The 13,188-nt window shown below is 53.5% G+C and overlaps 1 protein-coding gene across 1 annotated transcript; it reads right to left on the reverse strand.

The window, feature by feature from the left end:
* Nucleotides 1-1,147: 1,147 nt before the first annotated feature.
* On the reverse strand, nucleotides 1,148-8,249 carry LOC122383870. Its single transcript, XM_043370679.1, has 4 exons — nucleotides 6,670-8,249; nucleotides 5,203-5,450; nucleotides 2,971-4,852; nucleotides 1,148-2,087 (listed from the first exon to the last, which is right to left on the reverse strand). Exons 1-4 carry the CDS (start codon nucleotides 8,247-8,249, stop codon nucleotides 1,148-1,150), a joined length of 4,650 nt encoding a protein of 1,549 aa, XP_043226614.1.
* Between the last annotated feature and the right edge of the window lie 4,939 nt (nucleotides 8,250-13,188).

A 13,188-nucleotide genomic window follows, 5' to 3' on the forward strand; every position in this document is an offset into this window, starting at 1 on the left:
GAACTGTATGGTATGCTGGTGCTGATTACCGGGTTGTTTGAGTCTTTCGGATGTTGGGCCCTTATGCACTCAAATTTAACATACACTACAATACCCTGCCCTACCCAGGATGGATGGATGGATGAACGCGATAACTGTACGTTTCGATGGCTATTGTTCAATGGGGCCATTAGTTTGATGTATGAGGTAATATTTTTATTTGTATGAGTTAGGTGAAATTTGATTCTTTAAACTGTATGGTATGCTGGTGCTGATTACGGGTTGTTTGAGTCCTTCGCATGCTGGCCCCTTATGCACTCAACCTTACCATACGCTACACTGCCCTACCCTACCCAGAAGCTCTACTCAACACATACCAAACCATACTTTATTTCTTGCCTTACCCGTAAGACGCTGGTTGTATCAGTCACCATCGCGACTAAGAAGATGCTGTCGGAGAATCCAGCGCAGCGCTCGTGCGTCCTCTTGTCTTCCTCCGGGCTGACACTAAGCCATGCCGTGATAAGGAGTGGAAGCAGCTGCAGTGCGCAGGTGACAGCACATGACATGTTTCTGCAACGTAATCAAATCTAGTGAATACAACAGTGAAATACTTACGTGTCGCTCCGTGTGGCTATTAGCTTTTACCCCGCAACCCGCCGCGTGGAGGCTGCCACATCGGGTTGCGTCTCTATTTAACGCCCGAGACCCCTCACCGGGTGCAGAGCGCACACCTCTGGTGAGGGAAGACACGGCGGCCGTGGGCAGCGGCAATAAGGCCCCCCGAGAAGTACTCGGTGTGTGCTACTCGCAGCCGATCGTATAGCTGGAGGCAAACGCCCATTGTTAGATGTGATCTCAAATATCAAAATATATCATCAAATATCAAATATATCATCAGAGCATATCAAACATGTTTTATAACATGCCACTCGATACATTGATTTATCCTCAAAATATAAGTTGCGCTCGCGCATTGGAGGTCACCAAAGCCAGTTGCGGCATTATGTTAATGTGTAAATTTTCCACTTGGCGGCGCATTGGCTCGCCAGGATTGATCCGTCCTGCATCACGGTCGGCCGGCCGTTTTCTCCTCGTTGCTCCTCGCTCCTCCTCTCCACGTTGCTCGTAGCGCTCTGGCTACCCGTCGCCTCTGCGACCCGCTGATCTACCGGCCATCACCTCGGCCCATCACCTCCGTGTACACCACATTGGGTGTTGCGCCTTGGCCACCTCTGGGCAGCGCGATCCTCAGATCCGCCGGCCGGCCGACCCGCGATGCAGCCACGTACAGCTGCCCGTGGCTGAATACTGGCTCCTCCAGAAAGACCGCGACCCGACCGAGCGTCTGCCCCTGGGCTTTGTTCACCGTCATGGCGAAACCTGGCCGCACGGGGAACTGGCGACGCTCCCAGCGGAAGGGAAACGCGTCATCCGGGGGCTGGAGTGGGAGCCGTGGAATAAGCACTTGCCTTCCGGCGTTTTTGCCGCAGGCGATGGTGGCCTCCATGAGTCGCGGGCTGATGATACGACCAGCGATAAGTCGCGTGCCATTGCACAGTCCGTCAGTGGCGGACAGATTACGAAGTAGCATGAGTGGCATGCCTGGCTTGATCATCAAGCAGTGAGGTGGGAAGCCGGGAGCGCACAGAGTGTTTAGATACTCATGTGGAATATCCAGCTGCTCGGCCTCCTCCACCAGACTGTCGGCGCTCAGCAGGCGGACGGCCTCTCCGGGGAAGCGCTCGGTGACTGCGGCGTTCAGCTCGTCGACCCGAGTGTTTCGCGGCGCGAGCACAGCCCGCGACGCCATCCACTCCCGGTCGCCGTGTCGCCCTGCCAGGTCATCAAACACCCAGTCAATGACAGCGTCGATATCGGCGTCCATCACCAGGTGCGGGGGCAGCTGAACAAACCCATCCTCGGGGCCCTCTGCGCGTCCCTCTCCCAGCTCGAGCAGCCAGTCACAGAACGCCCGCAGCTCTGGACCGTCCGGCCCGGCTGCCCGCCGCGCCCGCATGTTCTCCAGCAGCGGCGCCACAATGAAGTGACGCCACAGCGCTGACCGTCGCAGACAGGCGTCCACCACCTGTGCGCGGGTACCGTGCCTGAAACGGACAATAATATGCATATAAAAACGCGCCGAGACGGCCACTAATGCTAAGAAATGGCTGCTTAGCCGGCGCCCTGGTGGGGGTCTAAGCCACAGGGGAAAAACTAAAGCATAAATTTTTTCGGGAACCGTTTTTCTGCGAAACTTTTTCATCAAGGTTGTATTGTCGATTTTATCAGCGACGCATTCCGCTCGTTGAGACGCGTCAAATGAAGCATAATCTCACCTCAAAAGACCGACTACAAAATCTGACCTAGGGTCGAGGTCGTGACCCTACCGGTAAAGGTCATGTGTCATAATAACTGTCAATTTGTATCGTTTAACTGAATCCATCTGACTAACGTGTTTGCATCGCTCTAACATGTTTACTTAAAGTTATCGCAAAAACTGCTGGATGACCCGTCTTAATCTTAATCTGGAAACCTGTTGACCTTATGTGACCGGATGTAAGAAATAACTCACACGATGCACAATGGATTTATTTTCGGCCATAGCAAATTTAGCCCATATTTCTTTACTGGGCTCACTGTGTGGGCGAGTGTGAGTGTAAACTGGCGAGTGTGGTCAAAAAGCCCCTCCCACCAGGGCGAAGCCAAAGAAACCACAAAGCATGCGGTCTACGATCAATCCGCTGCGGCAGTGTGTTTACGACGCTGGCATCGATATAAATGAGTGAATACGTTTTGAAGGCATAGCGGTTGAATGTTCATGGCTCCGACTTATTTCACATGTTAAACTGCAATAATGCGATTGGGCCGAAGAGCATTATATCAGTTGCATTCAATTACACACTAATAATAACAAACGTACCACAGCTATTATAATTGTATATACATTTTTTTTCTCATACACACTGAACGCCTGTTGTTGTTAGTTACCTGATGACTGGGAGAATTTGGCGGAAATCCCCGCCCAGCACGAGGACTTTTCCGCCGAACGGCTCCTCGCTGCCAGTGACGTCACGCAGCGTGCGGTCGAACGCCTCCAGGTGGTGACGGTGGGCCATGGGGGCCTCGTCCCACACGATGAGCGCCGTCCGTCGGATGAGCTCCGCCAGCGGGCTCTGCGCGCTGATGGCGCACGTTGATGTCGCGTCCACCTGCAGCGGTGCCTTGAAACGCGAGTGGTATGTGCGCCCGCCGTCCAGCAGAGTGGCAGCAATTCCACTGAAGGCCACTGCGAGCGCTACCATACCCTGCGAGCGCACCGCCGCCAGCAGCGTGTTGAAGACGTACGTCTTTCCGGTGCCACCAGCGGCGTCCACGAACACGGCCAGCGGACGCCGCCCGTCGACGGCCGTCATTACCAGGTCGAAGACGTGGCGCTGCGGCGGCAGCAGAGTGGGCAGCTGGATGGCCACCTGGTCTCTGAGCGCTGCTGCGTCATATTCCAGCTCCTCTTGAATGAGCCGCGGCAGCTGGCGCAGCTCGGCGGCCTGCTGCAGCTCAGCTGCCCGCGCCCGCTGATCGGGCGTCACCTCCGGCAGACCGAAGTCTCGGAGCTCTTTGCCGGCCTGCTGTAGCTGCCGCTCCAGGTCCACCAGTGTTAGTGCAGCGCGCAGCTCGTCCGGCAGGTCGCGATGACGACGGCCGAAGTCATCAGACATGGCGTCCAGGTGACGCCGGAACAGCTCTGACGGATCGGCTGGTGCGCAGAAGAGCAGCAGCGTCACGAAGAGGCGCCGGATTTGAGCCGGCATCTGTGCGTGCGCCGCGTCCTCCATCGTCACCTCCCACTCGCGGTCGTCCTGCAGAAGGCCACGCAGGCAGCACGCCTCACGATAGGTGGCACAGACCACGCCGTCCACGGTGCGCAGCTCCTCAAAGGACGCCGCCCCCGCGACGTGGTGCAGCAGCACGCGGAGGTAGAACACGTCGCCGTGACGTGGTGAGAGGCTCACCACGCGGCCGATTGCCTCTGCCGCCTGCTGTTGGCGCCGTTTGCGCCACACCTTCTGGCCGGCCTGCCAGGTATACCGCGACGGGAAGTCCGGGTAGAGCAGTCGGCGGCAGTCCGGGTCGGCGGCGGCCGACTCCCGGTTATACTCCAGCCAGGCGGTGAGATGGGTGCGTCGGGCGGCCTGAGCCGCCTGCCGCTCCTGTCCCGGCTCGAAGTACACCAGCTGGTGATCCTCGAGGTGCACCTGTAGAGCGACCACGTTCGGCTGCCGCTGGCTCATCGGCATGTCGAACAGACGCCAGCAGGCTTCACTGGCACCGATCGAGCGCATGTCCTGGTACTCTGCGATCTCGTCATCGCCGCCGATCAGGTTGTCAGCGCGCACCATCTGGCGGTCCGGGCCCTTGTAGATGTACCTGAAAAGATACTTGACACTCTGCACCGAACAGCACACCTCCACGTTCACGTGAGCCTCATATTTCAGGGACAGGTATGGAGAGAAGGGTACCACCCACTGGTTGGTGATGAGCCGCCCGTCACGCACAAACTCCTGGCCGCCCTCGGCTGCCGGTCGCCGCCTGTAGACAGGGTACGGATGGTCATCCCGCCACTCTGTCTCGTTGGCGAACGGCTTGGGAAAGCCCTTGGAGCAGCGGCCGCCATCCATGCAGGCGGCCGTCGGGTTGGCGGCGCCGCACTGGCGGTGTACCATGGTACTCACCACGATCTCGTGCAGGCGGCGCGCCTGGTCTGACCTGGCTGGGTCGGGCAGTTCCGCCGTGATCACCGCGTCTACATCGTCGGCAGTCCGCGGGCGGTCCTCCTGCCGGACGATGACCAGGATATGGCCGTGCGGCAGACCTGCAGGGAAAGTAAATAATGTTTTAAGCGGCGATTGAGATAGAATAGGACCTTAAAAAATTGACTTCAGGTCAAAGTCATGTGGTGACTTTTTATGAACCAACATGACCTTTCGGGCCACTGCTGGCCATAAGCTGCACTTTGCTCATTGCAACTGGGCAGATGTTGCGATTCTGAAAAAAAATCTTGCGGTTTAGACTTGTAAGTTCGACCTGACCTAAGTGACCTGAGCGCTAAAATTATGCACACGACGTAAAATTGATGCATGATGAGCTGTATTGGTTTTCTTCACACTCCCTCCTCCCCCCCCCCCACACACACACGAACACAAACCTTTAGTGCCTACTCACCTCGTTTTTGGAACTCGACCACCATCAGCATGGAGACACAGCGTCCGAAGATGCCGCTGGTGGTGAGCTCCTTCAGCAGGGCCTTCAGCTTTAGGTGGAACACCCTGGCCACCAGATCGGGGCGGGACTGCGCATCCTGGCCGGGCAGGAGCGCCGCCTGGATCTCAGGCCAGTTTGGGTTGCAGGTGAACGTCACGAAGTACGTCGGCCTGCCGTACACTCGCACGATGGCCATGGCGTCTTGGTACCTGATTCATTGAGACAAAGGTAAAACACCAAATGAGGAAATGAAGTATCGCAAAAATCCTATCTAAAGGCTGACATATACACCTATCACAACGCGACCAATTGGTTGGGGGGAGAGAGAGAGGGGGGATGAGATTGTGTGGCTCTTTGGAATTGTGGCCTTTCGTGACCTCACGACACAAATGTGACGTCATCAGTATTCAAAATAGAGCCCTTCCGTTCTCGAGAGCCCAGAATATCCGTAGTTACATGAACACGGTCATATCATGAAAATTTCATGACCCTGACCCAAATGACCTTTGACCTGTGACCTACTTTTCGAGACCATGTTTGGCCGGAATCGCGATTCGGAGTATGTCGGCTCGCATTAGCCGCGCGTTTGCAGTCTTTTCGTGGTTTCAAGCGTTCAAACAATGTGATATGATGTTGGTCCCAGGCATTAGGGTGGGTATCAAAGTCACCTGAAGGTCAGGTCAGGTCATTGACCTTTGATGACCTCGGCTCACTTTTCGAGTTTTACATGTTTCGAGGCTAGCTATTCTTTGGAGCTGAATTCGAATTTAGCGACCATTTGAACATGTACGAAGTAGTTTTGGTGCCTTCGGATTTCGGAACATGTTATGAAGCTGACAGAGACGGTTGACACCTACCGCGAATACCCGGCAGAACACCTACTGGTTGACCTGACCTGACCTGACCCGACCTGACCTTAATGCATGAAGACATCATTGCGATCAAAACTAATATGATATTCGAGATAACCACCCCGGAAAACCCCATAACAGCCACACTTTACGACGTTCTAACAGGTCCCGGTTTTCCCGACTTTTGGGTAATTGAACTGACCTCAGAGGTCACCATTTGACCTATGACCTTAAAACCGGGTACCGTTGGCTTCGTCTCGTAACGACCTACACGATGTTTTTTTCGGCGAGGCTCTATTTGTAACTAAAGTCATTTGACATGACCTGGTGACCTGACCTTGAGTGATCTTGGTATGCAATTTTCACAACACATGCAGAATAGATGCATTATGATGTGTACCAAAAACGGTGGCAACAATTTTTGAGATATTCACGAAAAACCCCAGCGGGGCGGGGGGGGGGGGCTGTTCAAAATCACACTTTCCCCCCCCCCCCCCAACAGGGCACGGGTTAAACATTTGATTCAACAACCGATTTCTACATAATAAGCAATGTAACGCGCTCGTAAATAATTCACCTGCGCTGGTAGTACCGGGGCCCGCCGGTGAAGGAAGCCGGCAGGATGACACGCTGACCGACGCGGTCTCCGCCGGCCAGCTCCCTTTCGGCGTCCCCCGGCAGCGCGTCCTGGAGGCGCTGGTACAGCTCGGCACGCAGGCCGGCCTGGTTCCGAGCCAGGTACAGCAGACGCTGGGTCTCTACGCGCGCAAAAGCCATGCACACGTACTCCTGAAACAGGCGTCCTGCGCGGAACAGTGAGTCATCGAGGTCGGGTCGCAGCTGCAGCCGATGAGCGTAGTACTGCATCAGCGACACGCCCCTCACGTCCCCGCGCCCGTTTGCCACCGCCTGCCGTAGGTCGGGCTGCCAGCCGTCTGTGCCAAACGGCAGAAGGAGCACAAAGTGCAGAGCCTCAAACGCCCGGTGCGTCTCATTTACCGTCTGGAGGAACGGACCTTCGGCATCGGCACGGCGACGCAGCACGATGTCCTGATGGACGGGCTCCTCGTCCATCAGCACGGCCACCTCCCGGAACCCCTCGGCGCGGTTGTACCGTCGGGGGTGCTGGTCGGCCGGGCGGGCGTCGGCACTTACCACCAGTCTCTGCTGCTGAACCTCCTCCTCCGGCAGCTCGGCGGCGTGGATAAAGTCCTGCACATAGGGATTTACCTGACGCAGCAGGACCTGCAGCTGTTCGAGCAGCGTCAGCAGGCGCGCCCGCTCCGGCTCCCGGGTGCCGCGGGGCAGCGGCACGTGTCCTAGACGCAGCGCGGCCTCGGCCGCCGGGTCGTCACAGTCCGGGTCATTCACATAAATCTGGGCGAACGACGGCCGCTCCCCGTCTCTGGCCTGCAGCGGACCGACGCGGTGGTACAACCTACCTTGAATGATCACTGATGGTGCATACCCACCGTCCGCCGGCCTCACCTCCCGTGTCATCATAGACGCCAGCGACAGCGCCGTGTTCAGGCGCCGGGAGTGCTGTCTGAATGTGCGTGCCTCCAGCGTGTCGCCCGTCCACAGTTCACGGAGCAGCGGTGGCGGGGCGGGCAGGGGATCTAGGTTTACCTTTCCCCCCGAACAGCACAGAGTGGCCCGCTCCTCTCGCCAGAGGAGGGCGCCGCAGTGCGGACATACCGTGTCGCGTGCCCCCGTGTCGAGCCTGGCCACCGGCTGGCGACCGGACAGCACAGAGTCGGCGTCACAGGCGGCTCGATTGGCCCGGTCGACTCTGCGGCGCCCCTCCATGTGGCCCCTCGCGTCGGCCGCCCGTTCCGCGTCACGTACCTCGTTGGGCATGTCAGCCCGTCGCTGTCGCTGCCTCTCGGCCTCTGCCAGGCGCCCAGCGTCATCGAGGGCGGCACGCCGCTGTCGCTGCCTTTCAGCGTCCGCTTCTCTCTCGGCGTCATCCATGACAGCCCTTCGCTGTCGCTGCCGTTCAGCGTGCGCTTCTCTCTCAGCGTCATCCATGGCGGCCCGCCGCTGTCGCTGCCGTTCGGCGTCCGCTTCTCTTTGTGCCTCATCGAAGGCCGCCCGTCGCTGTCTTTCCCGCTCGGCGTTACGGAGCGCCTCGGCCTCCCTCCTGGCCTGAGCCATCCGTTCACGCCGCCGGCGCTGGGCCGCGGCATTTGCCGCCCGAGCAGCACTGCCACGGTCATGACGCGGCATGGCTGTCTAAGTTAGCTGGGTAAAAGTGCAGACAGTAGATGATGCTTTTGGACAACTTATGAGTAATCAAGCTAACGGCAGGTATGGTATCTACCCGAATGACTCGAATTACTCAATCAAATAACTCCTCGCAAAGTTTCAATGATCAGCCGTTGAGCAAGGAAATTCACATCAGGGCTTACTGAGACAATCAAGTGAGCGCAGATCATACGCACAAATAGGCGCAAAATTTCACTCAAACGATCGCCTCTCGAAAAGTCAATAGTCATCCCAACAGCGAAACATATTACTCGAGCCTGTGGTGCATTCACTCACAGACTGCTCTTGCTGAAATTGTTTACCATTGTTGCGTGTCCCGTTGCTATGCGACAAATCAAGGTCGTGGCTAAAAAGGGAACTAAAATTTTGATCAAGTTTTCATAAATAAATCTCTCACGCTATGCAAATAAAATTTTAGCTTGAAGTGTACCTACTTAAATATCTAAAATGTTATATAAGGAATCATATGAGTTATATGCGTAAAACACTTGCTCTCTCCATATTAAAATTTCCGTCATATCGTTACCGAGATCTGAGTTACTCCGGTATTGGAGCTCAATCAGGTCAGTCCGCTCTGGCGCGATCGGTAGCGCATCCGGCTTTAAGCTCTTAGGTCCCGGGTTCGATTCCCGGGCGGGCTGTGGTACTTTTCTTTATCGACGCAATCAATTAAAATTCCTTCGTAAACAGCGTGACGCTAGCGAAACACGGTCGTATGCTTGAGTCATTTTCACATAAGTTTTTTGACTTTTCGATAATATTTTGGGTGGATATTGGTCAGAAAAGAATGCTCTTTCCGAATATGTAGGTTTCATAGCGATTGATCAGCGTTTTCAATACGTTTTGATGTTGTAAAGGACATCGCGCTTCGCGCGAAATAAATTTTTAATTTAATTTTTCAATATTAAAGAAATGGTACGGATCGTCACTTTTTATTTGCTTTCCTATTATTACACGTACATTTGTCTGCAAAATGATACAACACCGATTTCATTCCGTCAAGCCGTTTTCCAGCGACATCGGTTTTCTTCCCACAATGCATGAAATCGGTCATTTTTTAACAACCGGGGGTGCTATCTTGCACGTGGCGCGTGCTATACTATGAAACCATATCAATACGCTAGGCCCATCTCTCCTCTATCCAGTGGTGGCAACCGCATGTCTCTACGACCTCGTTTCGCCGAGTAATAAGCTCGGGAAAGGAGCGCTGCAGGCCCAATTTTCGTCCGATCTGCATGTCAGCCAGCCCCGTGTTAACCGTATGAGAGCACCCTTTTGCACGTGCTGACGGCGCACCCCTGGTGCGATCAGGGGTGCGCCGTATCGCCCAAACATGGCCTAGATGGCCATGTTTGGGCGATAACTGTATAGATTCGATAGATATTGTTAATGGGGGCATTAGTTTGGGTGTATGAGGTTATATTTTTATTTGTATGAGCTAGGTGAAGTTTGACATTTGGTTTTAACTGAACTGTATGGTATGCTGGTGCTGATTACCCGGGGTTGTTTTAGTCTTTCGGATGTTGGGCCCTTATGCACTCAAACTTAACATAACCTACAAATATACATACCCTACCTCTACCCTACCCTACCCTACCCTACCCTACCCTACCCTACCCTACCCTACCCTACCCTACCCTACCCTACCCTACCCTACCCTACCCTACCCTACCCTACCCTACCCTACCCTACCCTACCCTACCCTACCCACACCCTACCTTACTCATAACCTACACGTAGTTACCCTTCTCATACTCGATTAAAGTAACGTACCAAATTTGAGCGCGATCGGCCCAGCCGTTCTTGAGATATCAAACTGGCCCACTGCACGTGCGCACGCGCTGAGACTCCAGATGACTTGTGCCAGCCACCTTTCTAAACTGTTCCTATCAGTATACAAAATTTGAGAGAAATCGGCCCAGCCGTTCTTGAGATGTAGAAGCGGACCCCTCACGTGCGCACGTGCAATCGATCCACCCTACCTGTCACACATGACCATGCATCGCCAGATGAGTGCCCCCTCCACCCACAGTCCAAGTTTCAGCGCAATCGGCCCAGTAGCAGCTGAGTTATTCCTAGTACAAAAATGTGCTGTTTACTGGTAGGCGCTTATTTTCAGTGTTTGGGATTCCCCTTGGCGGGCGGTGCATTGCAGCCCATGCTTTGATAGCTATTGTCAAAAGTTGAATGACTTGCCGGCCATAAGCCATCGATCGGATTTTGTCGAAAAATACCGGTAACGTTAACAAAACACGGTCACATGCTTGAGTCATTTTCACAAAAGTTTATTGACTTTTCGATAATATTTTGGGTGGATATTGGTCAGAAAAGAATGCTCTTTCCGAATATGTAGGTTTCATAGCGATTGATCAGCGTTTTCAATACGTTTTGATGTTGTAAAGGACGTCGCGCTACGCGCGAATCAAATTTTCAAATTAATTTTTCATTATTAAGGAAATGGTACGGATCATCAGTTTTTGTTTGCTATTCTCTGATTACACATACATTTGTCTACAAAATGATACAACACCGATTTCATTCCGTCAAGCCGTTTTCCAGCAGCATCGATTTTCTCTCCACAATGCACGAAATCGGTCATTTTTTCACAACCGTGGGTTTTACCTTGCACGTGTCGCGTGCTGTACTATGAAACCATGTCAATACGCTAGTTCCATCTCTCCTCTATCCAGTGGTGAAAACCGCTTCTCGCTGCGCCCACCCGTTGCCGACTTATACAGCCGGGAAGCAGGCGCCGCAGGCCGGTTTTCGTACGATGTTCGTTTTGACCGTTTCCCGTGTTAACCCTATGGCGCACGCGAGCGCGTGCTGACGGCGCACCCCTGGTCCGATCACGCCCAAATTTTAATACAAAGGCCGCCCACGCCCACAGATTCGACATGCCAAATTTCACGTCGCTACGCGGCGCCTTGCAGGCGCAATAAGACACATAAGTCATGACACACGGATGCACGTCGTACAGACATGTTATAAATCATAATATAGACTAGATGGCATATTTTGCGCTATAACTGTGCGTTTTGATAGATGCGTTTGAGGGGGCATTAGTTTGGGTGGGGGAGCTTATTATTTTTATTTGTCTTATTTTGTCGGAGTTGGATATTTGTTTGAACGGCATGGTATGTTGGTGCTGGTTGCGGGTTGTTAGAGCCTTTCTCATGGTTTGCCTTTATCGAACTCAAACCCACCCTACCCTACCCTAACCCACCCATACCCTACCTTACTCATAACCTACACATAGTTACCCTTCTCATACTCGATTAAAGTAACGTACCAAATTTGAGCGCAATTGGCCCAGCCGTTCTTGAGATATAAAAGCCGTCCGCTGCACGTGCGCACGCGCGAATTGAGACTCCAGGTGACTTGTGCCAGCCACCTTTCTAAAGTGTCCCTATCAGTGTACAAAATTTGAGCGAAATCGGGCCAGCCGTTCTTGAGATGTTAAAGCGGACCCCTCACGTGCGCACGTGCAGTCGATCCACCCTACCTGTCATAAATGACCATACATCGCCGGGTTATTGCCCCCTCCACCCACCGTCCAAGTTTCAGTTTAATCGGCCCTGTAGCTGCTGAGTTATTCCTAGTACAAAAATGTACTGTTTACTGGTAAGCGCAAGTGTTTGGAATTCCCCTTTGCGGGCGGTGCATTGGAGCCCATGCTTTGATAGCTATTGTCAAAAGTTGTATGACCTGCCGGCCATAAGCCATCGATCGGATTTTGTCGAAAAATACCTGTAACGTTAACAAAACACGGTCGTATGTTTGAGTCATTTTCACAAAAGTTTATTTACTTTTCGATAATATTTTGGGTGGATATTGGTCAGAAAAGAATGCTTTTTCCGAATATGTAGGTTTCATAGCGATTGATCAGCGTTTTCAATACGTTTTGATGTTGTAAAGGACACCGCGCTCCGCGCGAAATAAATTTTCAAATTAATTTTTCATTATTAAGGAAATGGTACGGATCATCAGCTTTTGTTTGCTATTCTCTGATTACACATACATTTGTCTGCAAAATGGCACCACACCGATTTCATTCCGTCAAGCCGTTTTCCAGCGGCATCGAATTTCCCGTTACAATGCACGAAATCGGTCATTTTTTGACAACCGGGGGTGCTGTCTTGCACGTGGCGCGTGCTATACTATGAAACCATATCAATACGCTAGGCCCATCTCTCCTCTATCCAGTGGTGGCAGCCCCACCTCGCTACGGCAATCTGTCGCCGAGTTTTGGGCCCGGGAAGTGGGCGCCGCAGGCCGGTTTTCGCCCGATCTTCGATTTGACCGTTTCCTGTGTTAACCCTATGGCGCACGCGAGCGCGTGCTGACGGCGCACCCCTGGGCCAATCCGTCCCAAATTTTAATACAGAGGTCACATCAACCCACCAATTCGACATGCCAAATTTCACGTCGCTACGCGGCGCCTTTCAGGCGCAATAAGACACATAAGACATGACACACGGATGCACGCACGTCGTACAGACATCTTATAATTCATAATATAGATGTCGTAATTGCACATACTAGGTCGGAAGATAGCCCAATTGTTCAATGAAAATTTAGCAGAAATTTGTCCGTGCTAATTTGTGATTTGTATCACGCATCATGACCGTTGAACGAGGCCACCCAATCAGGAAGTGGGTGCGACAGTTCCTTAACCTCCACTCCCTACAATCTGCATCTGCCAGTCTGCAGGGCCGCCATGGGTGCCAGCCGTCGGGTCAGGGGCACGCGTGGGTTCAGACTCCACGAGCGGCCTGCCGGTGGTGGTCTAAGATGATTCAGGAGCCTCTTCTGGCCCTCTGGACGG

This window comes from Amphibalanus amphitrite, unplaced genomic scaffold, assembly GCF_019059575.1.
Source record: "Amphibalanus amphitrite isolate SeventyFive unplaced genomic scaffold, NRLGWU_Aamphi_draft 000175F_arrow, whole genome shotgun sequence".
NCBI lineage: Eukaryota > Metazoa > Arthropoda > Thecostraca > Balanomorpha > Balanidae > Amphibalanus > Amphibalanus amphitrite.

Bases quoted from the DNA above. Each gene is read 5' to 3' on its own strand.
- LOC122383870 (XM_043370679.1), bottom strand. From the start codon at position 8,249: ATGGCTCAGGCCAGGAGGGAGGCCGAGGCGCTCCGTAACGCCGAGCGG. The intron at 5,451-6,669 runs GTGAATTATTTA...TCAATGAATCAG, and splicing joins CCCCGGTACTACCAGCGCAG to GTACCAAGACGCCATGGCCA. The intron at 2,088-2,970 runs GTAACTAACAAC...TGTCCGTTTCAG, and splicing joins CAAATTCTCCCAGTCATCAG to GCACGGTACCCGCGCACAGG.